The 16405-nt window shown below is 42.9% G+C and overlaps 1 protein-coding gene across 1 annotated transcript in view; it reads left to right on the forward strand.

The window, feature by feature from the left end:
• The first annotated feature begins 271 nt into the window (after positions 1-271).
• ANP32B (acidic nuclear phosphoprotein 32 family member B) overlaps positions 272-16405 on the forward strand; it is a 196242-nt gene continuing 180108 nt past the window's right edge. The window contains exon 1 of the mRNA XM_085636610.1: positions 272-553. Coding sequence (XP_085492736.1) covers positions 500-553 — 54 coding nt within the window. The 5' untranslated portion in view covers positions 272-499. The remainder of the gene's footprint in view (positions 554-16405) is intronic.

The following is a 16405-nucleotide window of genomic DNA, read 5'->3' on the forward strand; positions in this document are numbered from 1 at the left end:
TCGACCCCGGTTGCCTGGCAGGGTGAAATATCTAGTTAAACAGCATGATTGCTTAAGGAATTGCCATCGGTTTGGTGAAAGTCACCATAACCACGGGTGAGGGGATAATGCTATTATTTTTGTAAGGAAATGTGCCAGAAAAAACGTAGAGAAAAGGTACTCGGGCAAACGAGTACCCTAAGCAACTGCCCGGGGGCTTTCGTGTGGTGCTGCTGCGCCCTTGGTTTTGAACAAATAAAACACTGGTGTGAGGGGGAGCTGCAGTTCTGCCGAGTGGCCGGTAGAGGGCGGGGACGAGAGCGGATATCTTTTCCTTCTGTTGCAGTGTCTGTTTTTCCCTCCTCGCTCCTGAAAGAGTAACTTGGCGTTGAGGCTGAGCTATTCCTCCATCCATTGCACGAAGCCTGCCCTATTCAACCTCCATTGGAGCCCGGACCGATCTCCGCAATCCCCTATTACAGGTACTGTCAAGGGGGAGTGACGAGTAAAGTGAAGCGAGATGGAGATGAAAAAGAGAATTCACTTAGAGCTCAGAAACAGGACGCCGTCTGAGGTAAGAAAAATTTGACATGTGTGATCCTTTTATTTCTTCGAGTGTGTATGTGGGTTCTGGTTGAAAAAGGTTATACTAGTCAGAAGGTGGGTATTTTGCCTCTCGAGTTGTACATATGTCTGTTTATTAGTTTGTTTACCAAGTCCCCCGGAGAAGGACAGAAGAGGGGGTGTAGCGCTCAAGATCAATTCATACACGGGAGGCGCGGGACCAGTGCTATGTGCTCACCACGCAGATTGACGAGCATTGGTTTAAAGGCGATGATGTGTCTAAGGGGTAGGTTGGATATGAATGGGAACGAGGTGATGAATCTTTGAAGTTCATTCCTAGTATCTGGCCTCGCTAGCGGCACGGGAGCTTTTAGGCTGCCGTGCATAGCTGGTAGCCATGTTGGGTAGATGCAAGTCCACTCTTAACCGAGCAAAATAATATTTTTAGAGGAAATAAGTAGTAGAGCGGCGTCAGCCACCCACCCTTGTGGTGTGGGCTTCTGAGTGGGGAAGCATCAGTTGAAGGGAAATATGTGATGACTGGAAGACTCGCCCCCTTCGGGAGGCATGCTTCATTTGGCAGAGTCTCCGTGAGACAAAACTTACGTTGTCCAGCGTTAATATAATAAAGTGATGGGGTCCCCGTCTCTCATTGGGTGAGCCTCTAGCGCGATTGACCCCCCCTCCCCCGTTTATGTTTAAAGTTTCATAACCGTGTTGCAATCGCTCGCCATTTAATCTAACCTGCGATTCAATCATCTCCTTGCACTATACATCTTTTAATTTAGAAAGGATCTAGCTTAAAAAAAAAAAAGTTATGTGGAGAAGCATGTGCGCGGAGTCCTTTGTGTACGCTGACAGTCCTGGCGACATTAAAGGTGGCTACGAGTATGGGCTGAAGGTGGCACAAGGCACTTCCTGCAGCTTGATCGAGAACAGGGGCTGCGACCGCCGTCTCCTTAACCCGACAGTCTACGTCCCGAAAGTCACAAGACAACACGCCAGCAAAGTGCATAAGAGTTCGGAAGGGGCGACGTAAAACTTCACATTGTACGTAAATAGCCCTTTTGTTTCTCAAATGGGGCCGTACGTGTTTGATGAACATGCACAGGACAAACATAGATGGTGAAATGGGATCATTATACTGCTCCGCTCTGCTCACAAGGGTTTCTGCTTCCCGTCCGCTCGCCCCGGGAGCGCGCTTTCCCCACCCTCATCTGGCGCCGCCATGTTGAGCCTCCATCTTCCGCCGGCGTTATACACCATTTCCCTCCGCACCGGACAGCAGCGCAGCCAGGACCACCTCGTCACAATCATGCTCCGCACGACTCCCTTCGGTGGTACTCGTCAGACACGGGGACCTCATGGCAACCTCGGTCCCGGGCGTTGCTGTCATCTGGAGTTGCCTCTTCTCATTTCGCCGAGGAAAAGGTCGCTGCGTTCGACGTCTGTAATTGGGCCGAATACGTCGTTGGGGCTTGTGCGCCGCTGGACGTGAGCGAGGACATGGCGGCGGTTACAGTTCAAGCGCATGTCAGTTGGGCGAGCTACTGCCGCCTCCGCCAACAGACTGCAGCAGCCCCACGAATCGTAGTCTAAGTTTATTCAAACACTTAAGGCTGCCAGAATTTTTCCTGCGAGCAAGTTAAAATACACGGGGGCAGATTTACAAGCCTCTTGCGTCACTTTTACGTCACTTTTAACATGCGAAAAGTGACGTAAAAGTGGCGCAAGAGGCTTGTAAATCCGCCCCACGGTTTTTAATATAGACTTACGCATATTTAAGTGGGATGTAAAAAAGTGATATACTGATACATTTAATCGCCTGTTAAATACTGAAGCCGATCTTCCGTGGAAGAACAAGGAGATGAGAATAACAAAATATATCATCATAAGGGGTGAATTAAGTCTAGTATTTTGATGCGCTTCCTATGTAAGGAATAGCCTCAAACATTTTTTTGCCCGATGCTGTTTCAGAATTTGCTAGCTTGCAGGCTGGTGCAAGCGGTCTCGACGACAATGGCGAAAGTAATATTCGTGCCGCCAGGACAACGACATCTCAGAGCCCAAGATTCGTGTCCCGTTTTTCGAGGGCATTTGTGTAAGGTGTTCCGGTTGACTTTTTGTTGGGATAAGTGTATTGTGGCTTTGGAGGTGCACATGAATTGAGCATATCTCCTATTAACGTCAGATATTCAAATTATTTAAGTGGTTTTGCCTTCTTGTGGACACAGTTCATGCCATCTGTGTGTTGTGACGGAAAGTAAAACCTCTTGACCTCTTAGGGGCAGATCTATATTGGAGATGCGCCACTTTTACGCCGCCGTTGCGTCACTTTTGTGACGCAGCGGCGGTTAAACCCTGCGCCACGTTGCGCCATATTTACATCGTGACGCATCTAAAGAGATGCGTCACGATGTAAAGCCCTGCGCCACGTAAAACCTGCGTCAGGTTTCACGTGGGCGTGTCGCCAGAGGGGGGGGGCGTTCCCTCGCAGGAACGCCCCTGAAAAGTGACTCAGTCAAATCTATAAGATTTGACTGAGTCACTTTCCCAACGCTGATGCGCCAAAACCCTGCGCCTGCTTGAAACAGGCGTAAGGCTTGACGCACCATGTTAGGGATAGGGTAGGTTGGAACAGTGCTGGAGTTGCGTCGCGCTTGCGACGCAACTGAAGCACTGCGCCAACCTTACGCCATCTGATGCGTGACGCATCAGTTTATTCCTGCGCCATGATGCGCCGCATTGTAAATGCGGCGCATCATGTGTGACGCAAGGGTAAACTTGCGTGACGCATCATTCCTGGCGCATCCTTGCTGATTTGCAGGGATGCGCCAGGAAACATAAATCTGCCCCTTAGTGTTAAACTTTTTTTACCGCGAAAACTAATCCCGAAGAGAGACTGCTCAGACACCTAATGTTGGTTCCTTTGTACATATTATTTTAAACAACAGTGGTCTCTAGAACTTAATACGATATAGGAGAAAATAAATATAGACTCAATCAGTACTATATTACAAGGACTTGTCCAGCTGGACAGAGGTAAAAAATGTACTTATACGTTGGTAGGAAAACATTGAAACATTAAATACACAAAGTGGGATACAAGCCTGTGTCCTGTCTACACAAGGGAATAGTGCAAAACAGAGGAAAAAACAACGTAGGCTCAGGCAAGGAACACGGTTTGTTGTAAGAAGCAGATACAAAGTAAAACAAACAATTCATAGGAACACCCTTATACTTTTACAGTAAGTTATTTTGAGCATATAAGCCTTATAAGGTGTTTTTTATAGTGTCGACGGCGTTTCGATCCATTGGGGGAATACAAGGATCATCAGGACAACAAGTAAATTGCCTGCTGGGTGGAGCCTGAATAACCGGAAGGTTTTAGGAGGTTTGAGCGGGGTCAAGGGTGCGTGTTCAGCGGCACTCGGGCCGTCTGTACGAAAGGATTCCCGGAGAGGTGGGAGTCAAGTGTTCATCAATGTTGTCGATGGGTATTAGAAAAGTCAGGACCCGCTACGGACCGAGTTGCGGGGAGGTGAGCGGGAAATAGTTCACCGGAATCGGTAATACCAAGCCATGTGCGGCGTATTCAGCGGCAATAAGTCCGTGGTGTTCGTAGTGATCTAATTGCAAGCGGGATTCAAAGGTCCGTCCAAACGGAGAGCTGGTATCCGTCAATGCACAGACACCTAATGTTGGTTCCTTTGTACAGGCAAACAATCATTAGTAAAGCCATTGGATCCCTCTTTGTAATACGAGTGCCAGCCTATTGGCTTTGTAATGATTGTTTGTAAAGGACAATAAAAAAAAGTAAGAAATCTAAAAAGTCAAAATACTGGAGGAAAGCGAACTCACATCTTAAGGTGCATCCAAACCACATTCAATTAAATATTTGAAGTCCGTATAAGTGACATGGTTTAATTTACTGATAAGAAACTCGGAAAATAATTAAAAGAATAAGTAAGGGTCTGACTTTAGACTGAAATGGTTCCCCAAGACCCTATTTACTTTGCACTGGGCTCTGAATTTACACAAATGCCAGAATTTGCTTTAACCCAGGGAGCAGATTTATGGGCCTCTAGGAGAAGAGACATATATTTTCCAGTCATGTAAGTATACCATCTCCTTCAAACTCCAGCTGAGTGAGTGTGACAGCACCATAAAAATAATTTGTGTGCCTAGGCATAACAAAACAGCCCTTAAATTCCGCTGTTTATTCCTACCATGACAAAATTAAACATGTTCCTGGCAGCTAAGACAAGCTTGGGGAGGTGGGGAGAAAAACAGTGTGGGGGTGGGTGTTTGAGGGGAAGAGCAGCACCTGAGGGAGGGTGCTAGAAAACACATTAAACCATGTAGTACTCAAAGACCAGCATTGGCATAGCCAATAGGTCTCGCTTTTGGGACCTTATAAGTATTTAGTTATGCAGCACAATATCCTTGGTGCACCAACATTAACTGTTGCATGGTTAAACACTTATAAGGTCCCAAAGGCGAGACCTATTGGCTATGCCAATGCTTGTTAACTTAGTTGTTTTTAAGCCACGCCTTTTATATCGACCACGCCCCTTTGAAAGACCCCCCCCCCCCCCCCAGTTTTTCATCCCACTTAAAGCCATGCATAGGTGGATCTCTGCCCGATAATCTACAAAAAATGTGCACTTGTGCATCAAATGTGTAGTCCATATCAACAAACTCCATAGCGATCAATGTATTTGAATAGATTTTTGGATATGCGAACAACAAGCTGTGCAATCCCCTGCCCAAGGGCTGCCAGTACAGCTAATCTAAAGTCATTTTTGGCTTTAAAACCACAAGTCTCCCACCTCAAAGTTGTGTGATAACATGCATGGGGATACTACAAAGTAAACTGTAAACAAGTCTAATTTGGCACCGCTGTGCCCTTTAGGTAAAGGAAAGCCTAATTTTTCCGATATCGCACAATGATCCCACTTCATCTTGTGGAGAGCCCCTTCGTGCGGAGGTTTAAGTTTGGCGGCAACCTCCCAGGGAACATTGGCTACCGCCGCACATGTAAAAGGTGAAGGGTATATGGATCAGAAGGTCGAAACTCTTAGCCACCGAAGAGTCCAACGAAGGCGGCAGAGGCACAAAAAAAAAAGCATTGGCATAGCCAATAGGTCTTGCTTTTGGGACCCTATAAGTATTTAGTTATGCAGCACAATATCCTTGGTGCAACAACATCAACTGTTGCATGACTAAACACTTATAAGGTCCCAAAGGCGAGACCTATTGGCTATGCCAATGCTTGTTCTTAATGGCCTCTGGTACAGCTTTAATCGATTCTCCCTTCTGGCAAGGAGTCTGCCACCAGTAAAGTTGGATTATTGACCGACTACGGCAAGATTTAAACCCTACAGGGGAGCTCAGGCTGAGTCTTAACATGAAGATATACAAATGTATCGAAGTAATACTATGATGTAGCAATTTTAAAGAAAATACTAATAGCCTATTTTTACTCAAACACCACAAGAAACATGCAGTCAAATGCCATCATGTATGCAACATAATATTACAACTATGATATATTAAAAAAAACACAAGTACTTTATGCATGCTTCACTTGAAACCAAGGAAGCTTTAATCGTGATTAATTAAATAGTCTGAATGTGTTTCCTCGGTTATTAGTTTTGAGGCTGCTTGAAAGATTCCTTTCATCACAGCCAGAGAATGCGTCTCATAGATGTCAAAACAAAATGTATTACCAGTTCTTAGGTCATTTTCTGGGATGAGAGATTTTGTTCTTGTGTGAAAAGGATGTTCTTGGTATGCCATTTTCGTTATTCTATTGCAATCTGGCTAAAGGGAAATACATTAGTCTAAGCGGAAGCCACTGGATTTGGTGTGAGAAAGAAAAGGGATTTGTTACTTAGAGGGAACAATTATTAAGCCATGTTTAAATGAGAGCCTAATAAGGACCAGGCCATCCAAAGTTCAACAGCGACTGGGTATAATGTTAAGGAAGCAATGTAATCCGAGAAAAAACCTTACGGTAAAGCTGGGTGTTCTCTGCATATTGATTTGAAAAGAGAGGTTAGGTTGGCCACAGATCCGGCAGCTATATAAATAGTTTAAAAAAAATAAGGTGATGAGGAAGAGTCTGATGGTACTCCACAGGAGAGGAGGGAAAGCACAAGTTGTAGATGACTTCATGTACCCAAATGGTAAACAGCCTGCAACGAAGGTTAGGGACCACCTTAGAAGGTACCTACAAATGGAATGAAGTACATCATGATGTGTGGTGCAAAGGGTAACTGAAAGATCCATTAGAATCATTAAGCTAGTATACTGCAGTACCTGCTGAATAGACCAATGGTTTAAAAAAATGATTGTCAATCAAGGTGCTGAAGCAGAATAATGAACTTGTTAATTTGCTATCTTGATAAACCATCACTTTCCTGACCACTTTAGAAAGTTTATAGCTTTAAATGGGCAACTATTGATGACGTTTTAGATTTAAAAGAACTCATAACTACAACCAATTAACTTGAATTATGTCACAAACACTGACTAATCTGTTGCCACAGACTTGATGTTTTAGATCGTTGTAATCCACGTTGGCCAGATTAATCAGTACACAATTCATTCACGGCTGAAGAACGAAAAGGTCTACTGTGTTTAAAATCGGTAACATGCGGACTGCGCCCAAACTGCTACACTATGCAAGTCAATTAAAAGCACTTTGTATCTTTTGATGCTAGAAATTTTGCTAATTTGAGAGTTTTGTTTTATTTAATGACCATCAAGGGATTCTTTTTACTTTCGAACTAGACAGCCTAGGTTAAGAGCCACTGAAACACAGCATTAATGCTGATTTGCAATCTTTAAAAACACGTTGTGGTGACTAATCTCATACGTCTGTGCGGGATGCTGCGGTAAATCACGGGCCAAAAATATATAACATATTTGTAGTTTGTAACAAAGGATTTGCCAGTAAGCACCAATATGGTGCATTTGCCACGAAAGTTACGCGGCCGCGCGGCCTGTGAAAGTGATAGCGATCAAGCGCGGCGGAGAAAAGACACATGGTGGCTGCGCGCATGCAAGCTTTAGGCCACAGGCAGCACTTTGAAAGCCCGTACACTAAATGTCTCGGCCAGACCAGCGCATGTGCTGGATCAGGCGAGACTTAAAAAAAGTTGCGCCCTGAATGAGCTGATGAACTAGTTAGTCATCAAATCAAAAGGATGATAAAGAGCTAATGTTCCGGGGCAGAGGCAAGCACACTAAGAAGCTGGCAAACAATTGAATGAAAAATCTGCAAATACATAGTAATAAAGCCATCCAATTGTAAGTAACAGGTGTGCTATTAGCCCATTCCTAAGTTGATAGTGTTGTCCACAGCTAAAAGCTGTAGGTGAGTACTGAAAAATGTTTTGTTATTAAGTGGTACATTAGCAGATGATTTTGGAGCAGTAGTTACTGGTGCAGAGGCTGCTTCGTATGCCTGAGGGTTTTGCCCACTGCTGGCCACCCTAGTTCTGATAACGAGTGGACTGTGTCAGATGCTATATTTATTGCTGGTAATAAAATCTAAAACTGAGCTGTTCGGAATTTATTGTGATAATTATTGCCTCAAACGGCTCTCATGGCGCGTATCTTGGTGTTTGGTGCAATATTCATCACACCTGATAAATAGTGATATCTGGGTGCGTCATCGGGTGCAATAACTACCACCTGTTACAAGTTTCCTCTTAAAATGTGGCAAAACATTCAGATTTTGATGCTAACCACACCAAATCCACATTCCACATGTTTTCCTATCAACGTCTTTCCTGTAAATTCCATGAGGTGTGACCAGCGGAAATTTAATGTGGGACGTGGTTTTTATGTCTCCGACTGCATTTCAAGTGTGAGAAACAAACACTCGTAATTCAGATACATTCAATAACAGGAATTACTGAACATGTTGGACATTTTTGGGATATTCATAATTAGGGTCTCTGACCTGTGGGGTATACCATACAGGTTTTGGTTCTTACTGCTCAAATTCTGCATGTCCTGGAAAATTCTGGCCTGCTGACATTTAATGAAGGGGGCAAACTTTATCATGCCTGGTAACTATTGGATGACATAATTGACATCACAATATAACGGGCCACTTGTATTCAGGCTCTTTGCCTCTGATTAATATTTTAGTCCTCGAGTACAGAATATTGCGCCAAGATGGATCAAATCAGTTTAAAGAATTCTCATGTCCGGTGACAGACAATAACAAATGCTCATCTGCTACTTTTGAAATGCCACACTATTTTTTGCCATTTAGGGAGAAACTGCATTTTTGTCCAAGAACTAATGTAACATCTTCCATGAGCAGATCTTTGAGTGATTTCATTCTCCACTTGGATATAGAAAATGATGCACCAGGCACTTAGGGTTCTTCATATTGCTGAATATATCCTCTATCGATATTGCACAGTACCTACTGACAGATTACGTTTGCAGGAAAGAAACAACGTTAGGAGTAGAGTTGGTTACAAAGGATACTTAACACAGTAAGTGATAGTCACAGTGATGTCCAGTGACATAAAGTATCTAGCCACAGAAGATCCCTGATTTCTTGGAAGGCGACATATATTGCACAGGTGTTAAACTATGAAGGAGCTGGTAACTGCTACTGCTATAATATGCCTTAATGAAACCTGGCATTTAGGAAGTTTGGAGATAAACAGGTATTATTTGAGAAAAATTAGCCAGTCACCTAAGGGAAGAAAAGAGTGGCCTGGCTGTATTGATTTTCGTACTATGTGACTTCAAATTATGGGATGTGCAGGTAGAAATTATAACGGCACAAGCCAAACGCAAACATTCTATGTATGAAGTCAGTCAAGAGCTAAGCGAATTCATAATTTACAATGCATACTTTTCAGCTAATAACGGAAAAGAGGATAGATGGGCTATTGATCTGATTAGCACAGCGGTCAGTTTGTTACGTTTTCACCGACTACTAGACTCTCAATATGTTAGTTGCTATGCAAGGCAAAGCCTGTTTTAACTTATGTAATTCCTATTGGGGTTTACTAGACTACATTTCTGCCCAAAGTAAGCATAGTAGGAGAGGTAGATTTCTGCTGGGAAATCTGTAGTGGGATTCAGACAGTTTAAACATCCATTTTCCCTAAAACAATTCTGTCTACCCAACCCATATTTCCTTCATCGATTCTAATCACATACTATATTATATAGATCAATACAGGTGCCTTTGTTCATTTGTTTTTTGCCTCTATTGAATTATTTTTATGTGACCATTCCACTAAAGTGCATATTACAGTGATGAACTTATGCTGGAAAAACGGACGGCTGTCCTGATGGATTGTCAAAATCACATAAAAAGGTCAATTAACCCACCTAGTGATATTACCTCTTGGGTTGTAAAGTTTGATATGATAGAAAATTCAGCCAAAGATAAATATGGCATTCCGTTTTGTGGGAGGATCTGCAGTGAATGAGCTCAGTTTTGTCAGTCTGTATTGATTATCTTGGCACCTAAGAATACCAATAATCTAAAGACACAAATGTATAAATGATGCAGGATTGCAGCAGTAGATTGATCCAATCATATGCTGTGGGTTGGAAAGGTCCCCTTCATGGTGACAAGATGTGCACCCCTGATCTCACAAATGTAAACTTTACTATTAAATAGATGTTCTCACTCCTCGAAGTTATGCTTGAAAGTGTAATTGAAAATGAGTCCTCTTTCACTCTATTGATTGGGTGCACACAGGTATCGCCCTCTGACCTAGGGTGTGGCACAATACTCTGATAGATGTGTTTTCCTGGTAGGGAGAACCGTCCCCATGATGCACTCAACTGAGCAGTTTATCCTGATTTGCCTAAATGCTTTTATTTTTCTTGTGATTCTTCAGCCACTCATAACGATTCAATCACATAAACTTGACACAGTGCATATTATATTTTCATTTATTGATAAGAATTCTTATAAAGTGTTTTCATTACATGGATTAAATATCCCGATGCATTTCGGGCCTAGCCCTTCTTCAGGGGAGTATATCCTACGAAATAATCAGAACAGTCAATGAACAGAATGGCTCGAAATGGGCAATACAGCAACAAAAACTACGATCTGGAGGGAAAGATACATGAAGAAGAAAAAGAAAGAAACCCGTGCTCAAAATTAAGATGAGAATAAGGATTCACTGTGCTATGGTAAATCGCCCCAGAGTAACATGAAGCCACCATCAGTGTAAATCACAAGGTCAAAAAAATAAACTGGTGCCGAGTTCAAGACAAGTGTATGAATCCAGAGAGATAATCTGTGTAATACAGCGTGCTTGCTCAGACAGTGCCATGCTTAAAGAGAGTAAAATAATGTGGACAGAAGGTATAAAAAGATGTTAAATGTCCATGCTCGGACAGTGCTGGGCATTGAAGGGGTGAAATAATGATGGTATGGATGAAAATGTGAAAAATAGCAACTTGTGCATGAAAGCCCAAAAATAAAACAAAAGTGTTCATCTGCGGACACAGTTGGTGCATTAATACATATGTTTACATGTTGGCTCCGAGCGTTTAGTGAACTGGAGAAAGAGAAGATGAAAGCATAGTGCAAGTTCAATGAGTGTAACAAAACACGGTGCAGTGTTATAAAATATGTGCTGCTGGCTCAAACAGCGCACAGTCTTACAGCTGGTTCTGGTGACTCAGTAGTCTGATGCGCCCACTGCAGGGGCTGTGTTCGACCTTATGGCCACAGGTTAAAATCTCGGAGGGTCCACTCAGCCTTTCATCTATCTGAGGTCGATAAAATGAGTACCATTCAGTTTGGTAACAATAAACATCTGTTATTCAGCGCCAAGATACGTACAGGTGAACGTGAGATTTACAAATACATGTTATGTTTCAAGAAATATACATGAGTACCTACATACTGGCTCCGGCGGTGTAGGGCATTTAGAGTATGAAAGGGAGAATGCTCTAACGTGAATTAAAAAATGGTGCTCTTACATAAAAAAAATGTGGTGCTCTACTGTGGATAAAGTGAAGCAAGAAGTAAGTATTGAGCGGTGCTGTGAGAGCTACAATACATTTACAAACTGTGCACAGTCTAGAAACAGTAAACTGCTTTGCCGAATGGATGAGGATCAGCCGACTGAAGCTGAACTCAGACAAGACTGAGATCCTCATCCTCGGTCCGACCCCCTCAGCCTGGGACAACTCCTGGTGGCCGACCGCGCTGGGAACAGCACCGACACCCACTGACCACGCACGCAACCTGGGAATCATCCTCGACTCCTCCCTCTCCATGTCGAGGCAGGTCAACGCCGTCTCCTCCTCCTGCTACAACACCCTCCGCATGCTCCGCAGGATCTACAAGTGGATCCCCACCGAAACAAGAAGAACGGTGACACAGGCCCTCGTCAGCAGCAGACTAGACTATGGCAATGCACTCTATGCAGGAATCCCAGCCAAACACCTACGACCACTGCAACGCATCCAAAACGCCTCTGCCCGACTGATCCTCAACGTCCCTCGCAGCAGCCACATCACCCCTCACCTGAAAGACCTACACTGGCTCCCCGTCGACAAGAGGATCACCTTCAAGCTCCTCACCCACGCACACAAGGCACTCCACAATACCGGACCAGCCTACCTCAACAGCAGACTCAGCTTCTACACTCCCACCCGCCAGCTCCGCTCCGCCAGCCTCTCCCTCGCCGCTGTCCCCCGCATCCAACGAACGACCTCCGGCGGCAGATCCTTCTCCTTTCTCGCTGCCAAAACCTGGAACACTCTCCCTACCCACCTACGGCAGACCCCAGATCTGCTCACCTTCAGAAGACTCCTCAAGACCTGGCTCTTCGAGCAGTAGCGGCACCCCCCTCCCCATATCGCCTTGAGACCCTCACGGGTAGGTAGTGCGCTTTACAAATTCATTGATTGATTGATTACTGCGCTGCTAAGGTGCAGTCCAATACCGGCACAAAGATAGTAATCCACTGAAAGATCCATGTTTCTCAAAGGGACAGAAACCAGCCACTCATGGCGTGTCAGCTAATCACCGGTCAGGTGGTATGTGATTTAAATAGTCACACGTGTGCATGGAAAGCGGAATAGTCTAAGTGCACGTTCGTTAGGGCTAAATGGGCGCCATGATAGTGGTGCTGAAATCTCAAAGAACTAAATGCATCCAAACAATACAAACAGATAAAATAGAAAGAAGAAGAGATGTATTTGAAGAAAACCCATTTATAAAAAAAATCTCACGTTTAAGTAAATCAGAATAGGGAACATTGAGAGTGAAAAATACATTTGAAGAAAATGCATTCCTCAAAATACATGTAAAGAAAATGCATAATTAAAAAATGCGGGTAAAAATAATACGGAGCATAATTAGTACTAAGAGGTCATCAAAGGTAACAGCTTAAGTCCATGCACCCATTGAAGCCTTTGGGGATGATGGTATCAAGTTGTTTTCAGCCACTATACCTCCCTCTGGAGTAGGTGTTTCTTGTTGTCCATGTCCTCGCTGATAGGAAGGGTCTCTAATACTAGAAATCTCAGCTGGCTCACATTGAGATTGTGGGTATTGAAATTAAAAGCAATGGTGGATCTTTTATTCCAGGTACGAATGTTACTTTTATGCTTAGTTAGTCTGGTTTTGATTTTGCATTCTGTTTTACCAACCTAAGTAAGCCCACACGGGCATTTCAAGAGATAAACAACAATGTATTCAGTTTGATCTTGGCTCCTTGAACTAGATGTGTGATCGTAGTGCCTTTTATATTATTATTATTATTATTATTACAGCTGCCGAAATTAAGACACAGTCTGGTTTCATTGTGCACCTTCTTGTCCTTGGGTGTCATCGTGTTTGTCTAAGAGTTCTTTGAGATTCTTAGTCCTTTGATAAGCAAAGAGAGTACCAAATGGATATGGACGAATGGGACAAAACTCATAATGACATCAATATACAATTGGACCGGTATACCAAAGAGATTAATTAGAGGGAGATTCGTAAGTTTAAATGGGACACAAATAGACTATAAACTGGGCGAAGTTTATAGCTAAGCTGAGGTCTACGCCCGAAGACGACCACTTAATCCATTCACTTCAAAGTGAACTGAAGGCGAAACCTCATCTGACAGTGTCTCCCTATGCAGAAGGAGAAACCAAGGTGAAAATGGGCCGTCACTCTCAAGCAACCTGACTGCATCAACATCCACCACAATAGCCTCATCTACCTCTGATGCTTCTTCATTTTTAGGGAGAGGCCCAGATGTCACTGTCGAACCCAGAGGGGACACAGCAAAAAAGAAAAAGGAACAACCAATAGCAAAGTCAACCAGGAGTCTGAAAACGTAGTAATCAACATATCGAGATGTTAGCTTACGATAACTCAAATCACGAACTTGCAGAAAGGTGCATCTTTTTTCCCTACACATCATGCAATGAGTTGGAACAACAGATAAGCTTGTTTAAATTTATGAGAAACGTAAGACTACAACATTTCTTTGAGAACATTGCCGAAGAACGGCCACAGAAAGAGGAAGGAACTCTGATGGGTCTATGGAATAAAAGCACCCTCTTATCTCCAGTATGTCATAAAATCCTCTATTCGTTTGAAGTCATCGTCCAGAAAGAACTCCAGAATGTTTTCAAATCAAGGAAACCCAGGATCTCTAATCTAAGTCTAAAGGAAAGAGGAATCATCTAACAAATTGCTATTTTAATATAGTTCTTTGAGCTTTCAGCACCGCTGTATCATGGTGCCCATTTAGACCTATCGCACACGCTCTTCGACCAGTTCACTTACCATGGACAAGTGTGACAGTTTAAATCGCATCCCTCCATAATGGCGATTTAGTGACATGCCATGAGCGGCTGCCTTCTATCCCTCTTAGGTATGTGGACAATGCAATGGATTACTTTCTTTGTGCAGGTATTGGACTGCACTTTAGCGCCGCACTAAAGCTGTTTACTATGTTTCTAGGCTGTGTGCCGTTTGTGAATGTATCGTATCTCACACAGCCCATCCCGTATTTCCGTTTTGCTTCACTTCATCCGCTGTAGAGCACCAAATTTTGTATGTAAAAGCACTACGTTTTAATTCACTTTAGAGTATTCTCCCTGCCGTAGTGTAAATGCCCTACATCGCCGGAGCCAGCATTTAGGTACTCGTATATTTCTTGGCATCTACGATGTGAGACTGTGCTTTCAATCCAGGAGCATATATTATAGCACGGCACCATGTTTTGTTTCACTCATTGCACTAGCACTGTGCCTTTATCCTCTGTTCTCCGGTTGACTAAATACATAAGCCAGTATGTAAACATTAGTATTAATACTTCGCAACTACTGCGTTCGCAGGTAAGCACTTGCTTTTCATTTTTTGACATTCATGCATGTTATTTTTCACGTTTTTGTCGGTACCGTCTTTATTTCACCCTTCCGATTTCATCTTTCAGATTTTCAATGCCCATCACAGTTTTAGCACTCTGGTTTATCATCTTTTTATTCGTTCTGTCCACGTTTTTACTTCCTTTAAGCATGGCACTGTATGAGCAAGCACGCTGTATTACACTGATTCTCTCTCTGAATTCATGCACCTGTCTTGCACTCGGCACAAGGTGATTTTTTTTTACCTTGTGATTCACACGGATGGCGGATTCATGTTACTCCGGGGCGATTACCATAGCACAATGAATCCTTCTTATTTTCATCTAAATTTTGACTACCAGGGGTCTTTTTTTTCCCCTCTCTTATTCTTCATTTATTGTTCCCTCCATATCGTAGTTTGCGTGGCTGTATTGCCCATATCGAACCATTCTGTTCTTTGGATGTACTGATTATTTCTTATGCTATACAACTGTGAGGAAGGGCTAGGCCTAAAAGGCCTATTATTTAATCCATGGGATATGTGTCAAACATAGTGTGATGACACAGCAGTATATGTTATAAGAACAATTCTTGTCTAGAAATGAAGATATACACACGGTGTTGAGTTTGTGATTGAATGAGTGGTTAAAGAATCACCAGGAAAAATAGAAGCATTTGTACAAATCAGGTTAAAACTGCTCAGTGGAGTGCATCATTGGAACGTTTCTTTCTACCAGGAAAATGCATCTATCCCAGGATTGTGCCACGCCCTAGGTCAGAGCACGTTACCCGCGTTCACCCAATCAATAGTGTGAAAGTGGACTCTCTTTTTCAAATACACTCAAGTATACATTTTTTGGAAGTGCGATTGTTCATTACTAAAGTTTACATTTGTCTGATCAGTGACTATATCACACCCAACTTACAAGATGTCTTATGAGGAGATTTCAAACCTAAAAGAGAACAGAGCTGACGTATTTTGCTTCTCATCTGAAGAAGCACAACATGTGTATTTGTTAATTGAGGAAATGGACACAGCCACAACAAGCTTACATAAATACATATTACAGAGCAATATCAAACATCTATACATTACTAAGAGGAAAGTTAATCAACAATTACATGCCAGTACCTTTATTAAATACCATAGAGTTCAGAGAATACCTAGTGGACTACGGATTCTAATTAAATCTACATTATGTGAAAACAACCCTAAATTTACTGAGCATTGGTACGTAATTGTGAATAAATGTTCCTTGAACCTAATGTTACTTATAGTGGAAGAACTTTCTAAACTGTTGGATGACTTCAACAAAGAAATTAGCCAACATGAATTATCCAGCAAAATGGATAAGGACGAATGGGACAAAACCCATAATGATATCAATATACAATTGGACTGATATATCAAGGAGATTAATGAGCGGACGATCCGTAAATTTAAACAGGACAACATGGACTACAAGGCAGAGGTCTATGCCTGAAGACGACAACTTAA

Source organism: Triturus cristatus, chromosome 2_1, assembly GCF_964204655.1.
Source record: "Triturus cristatus chromosome 2_1, aTriCri1.1, whole genome shotgun sequence".
Lineage (NCBI taxonomy): Eukaryota > Metazoa > Chordata > Amphibia > Caudata > Salamandridae > Triturus > Triturus cristatus.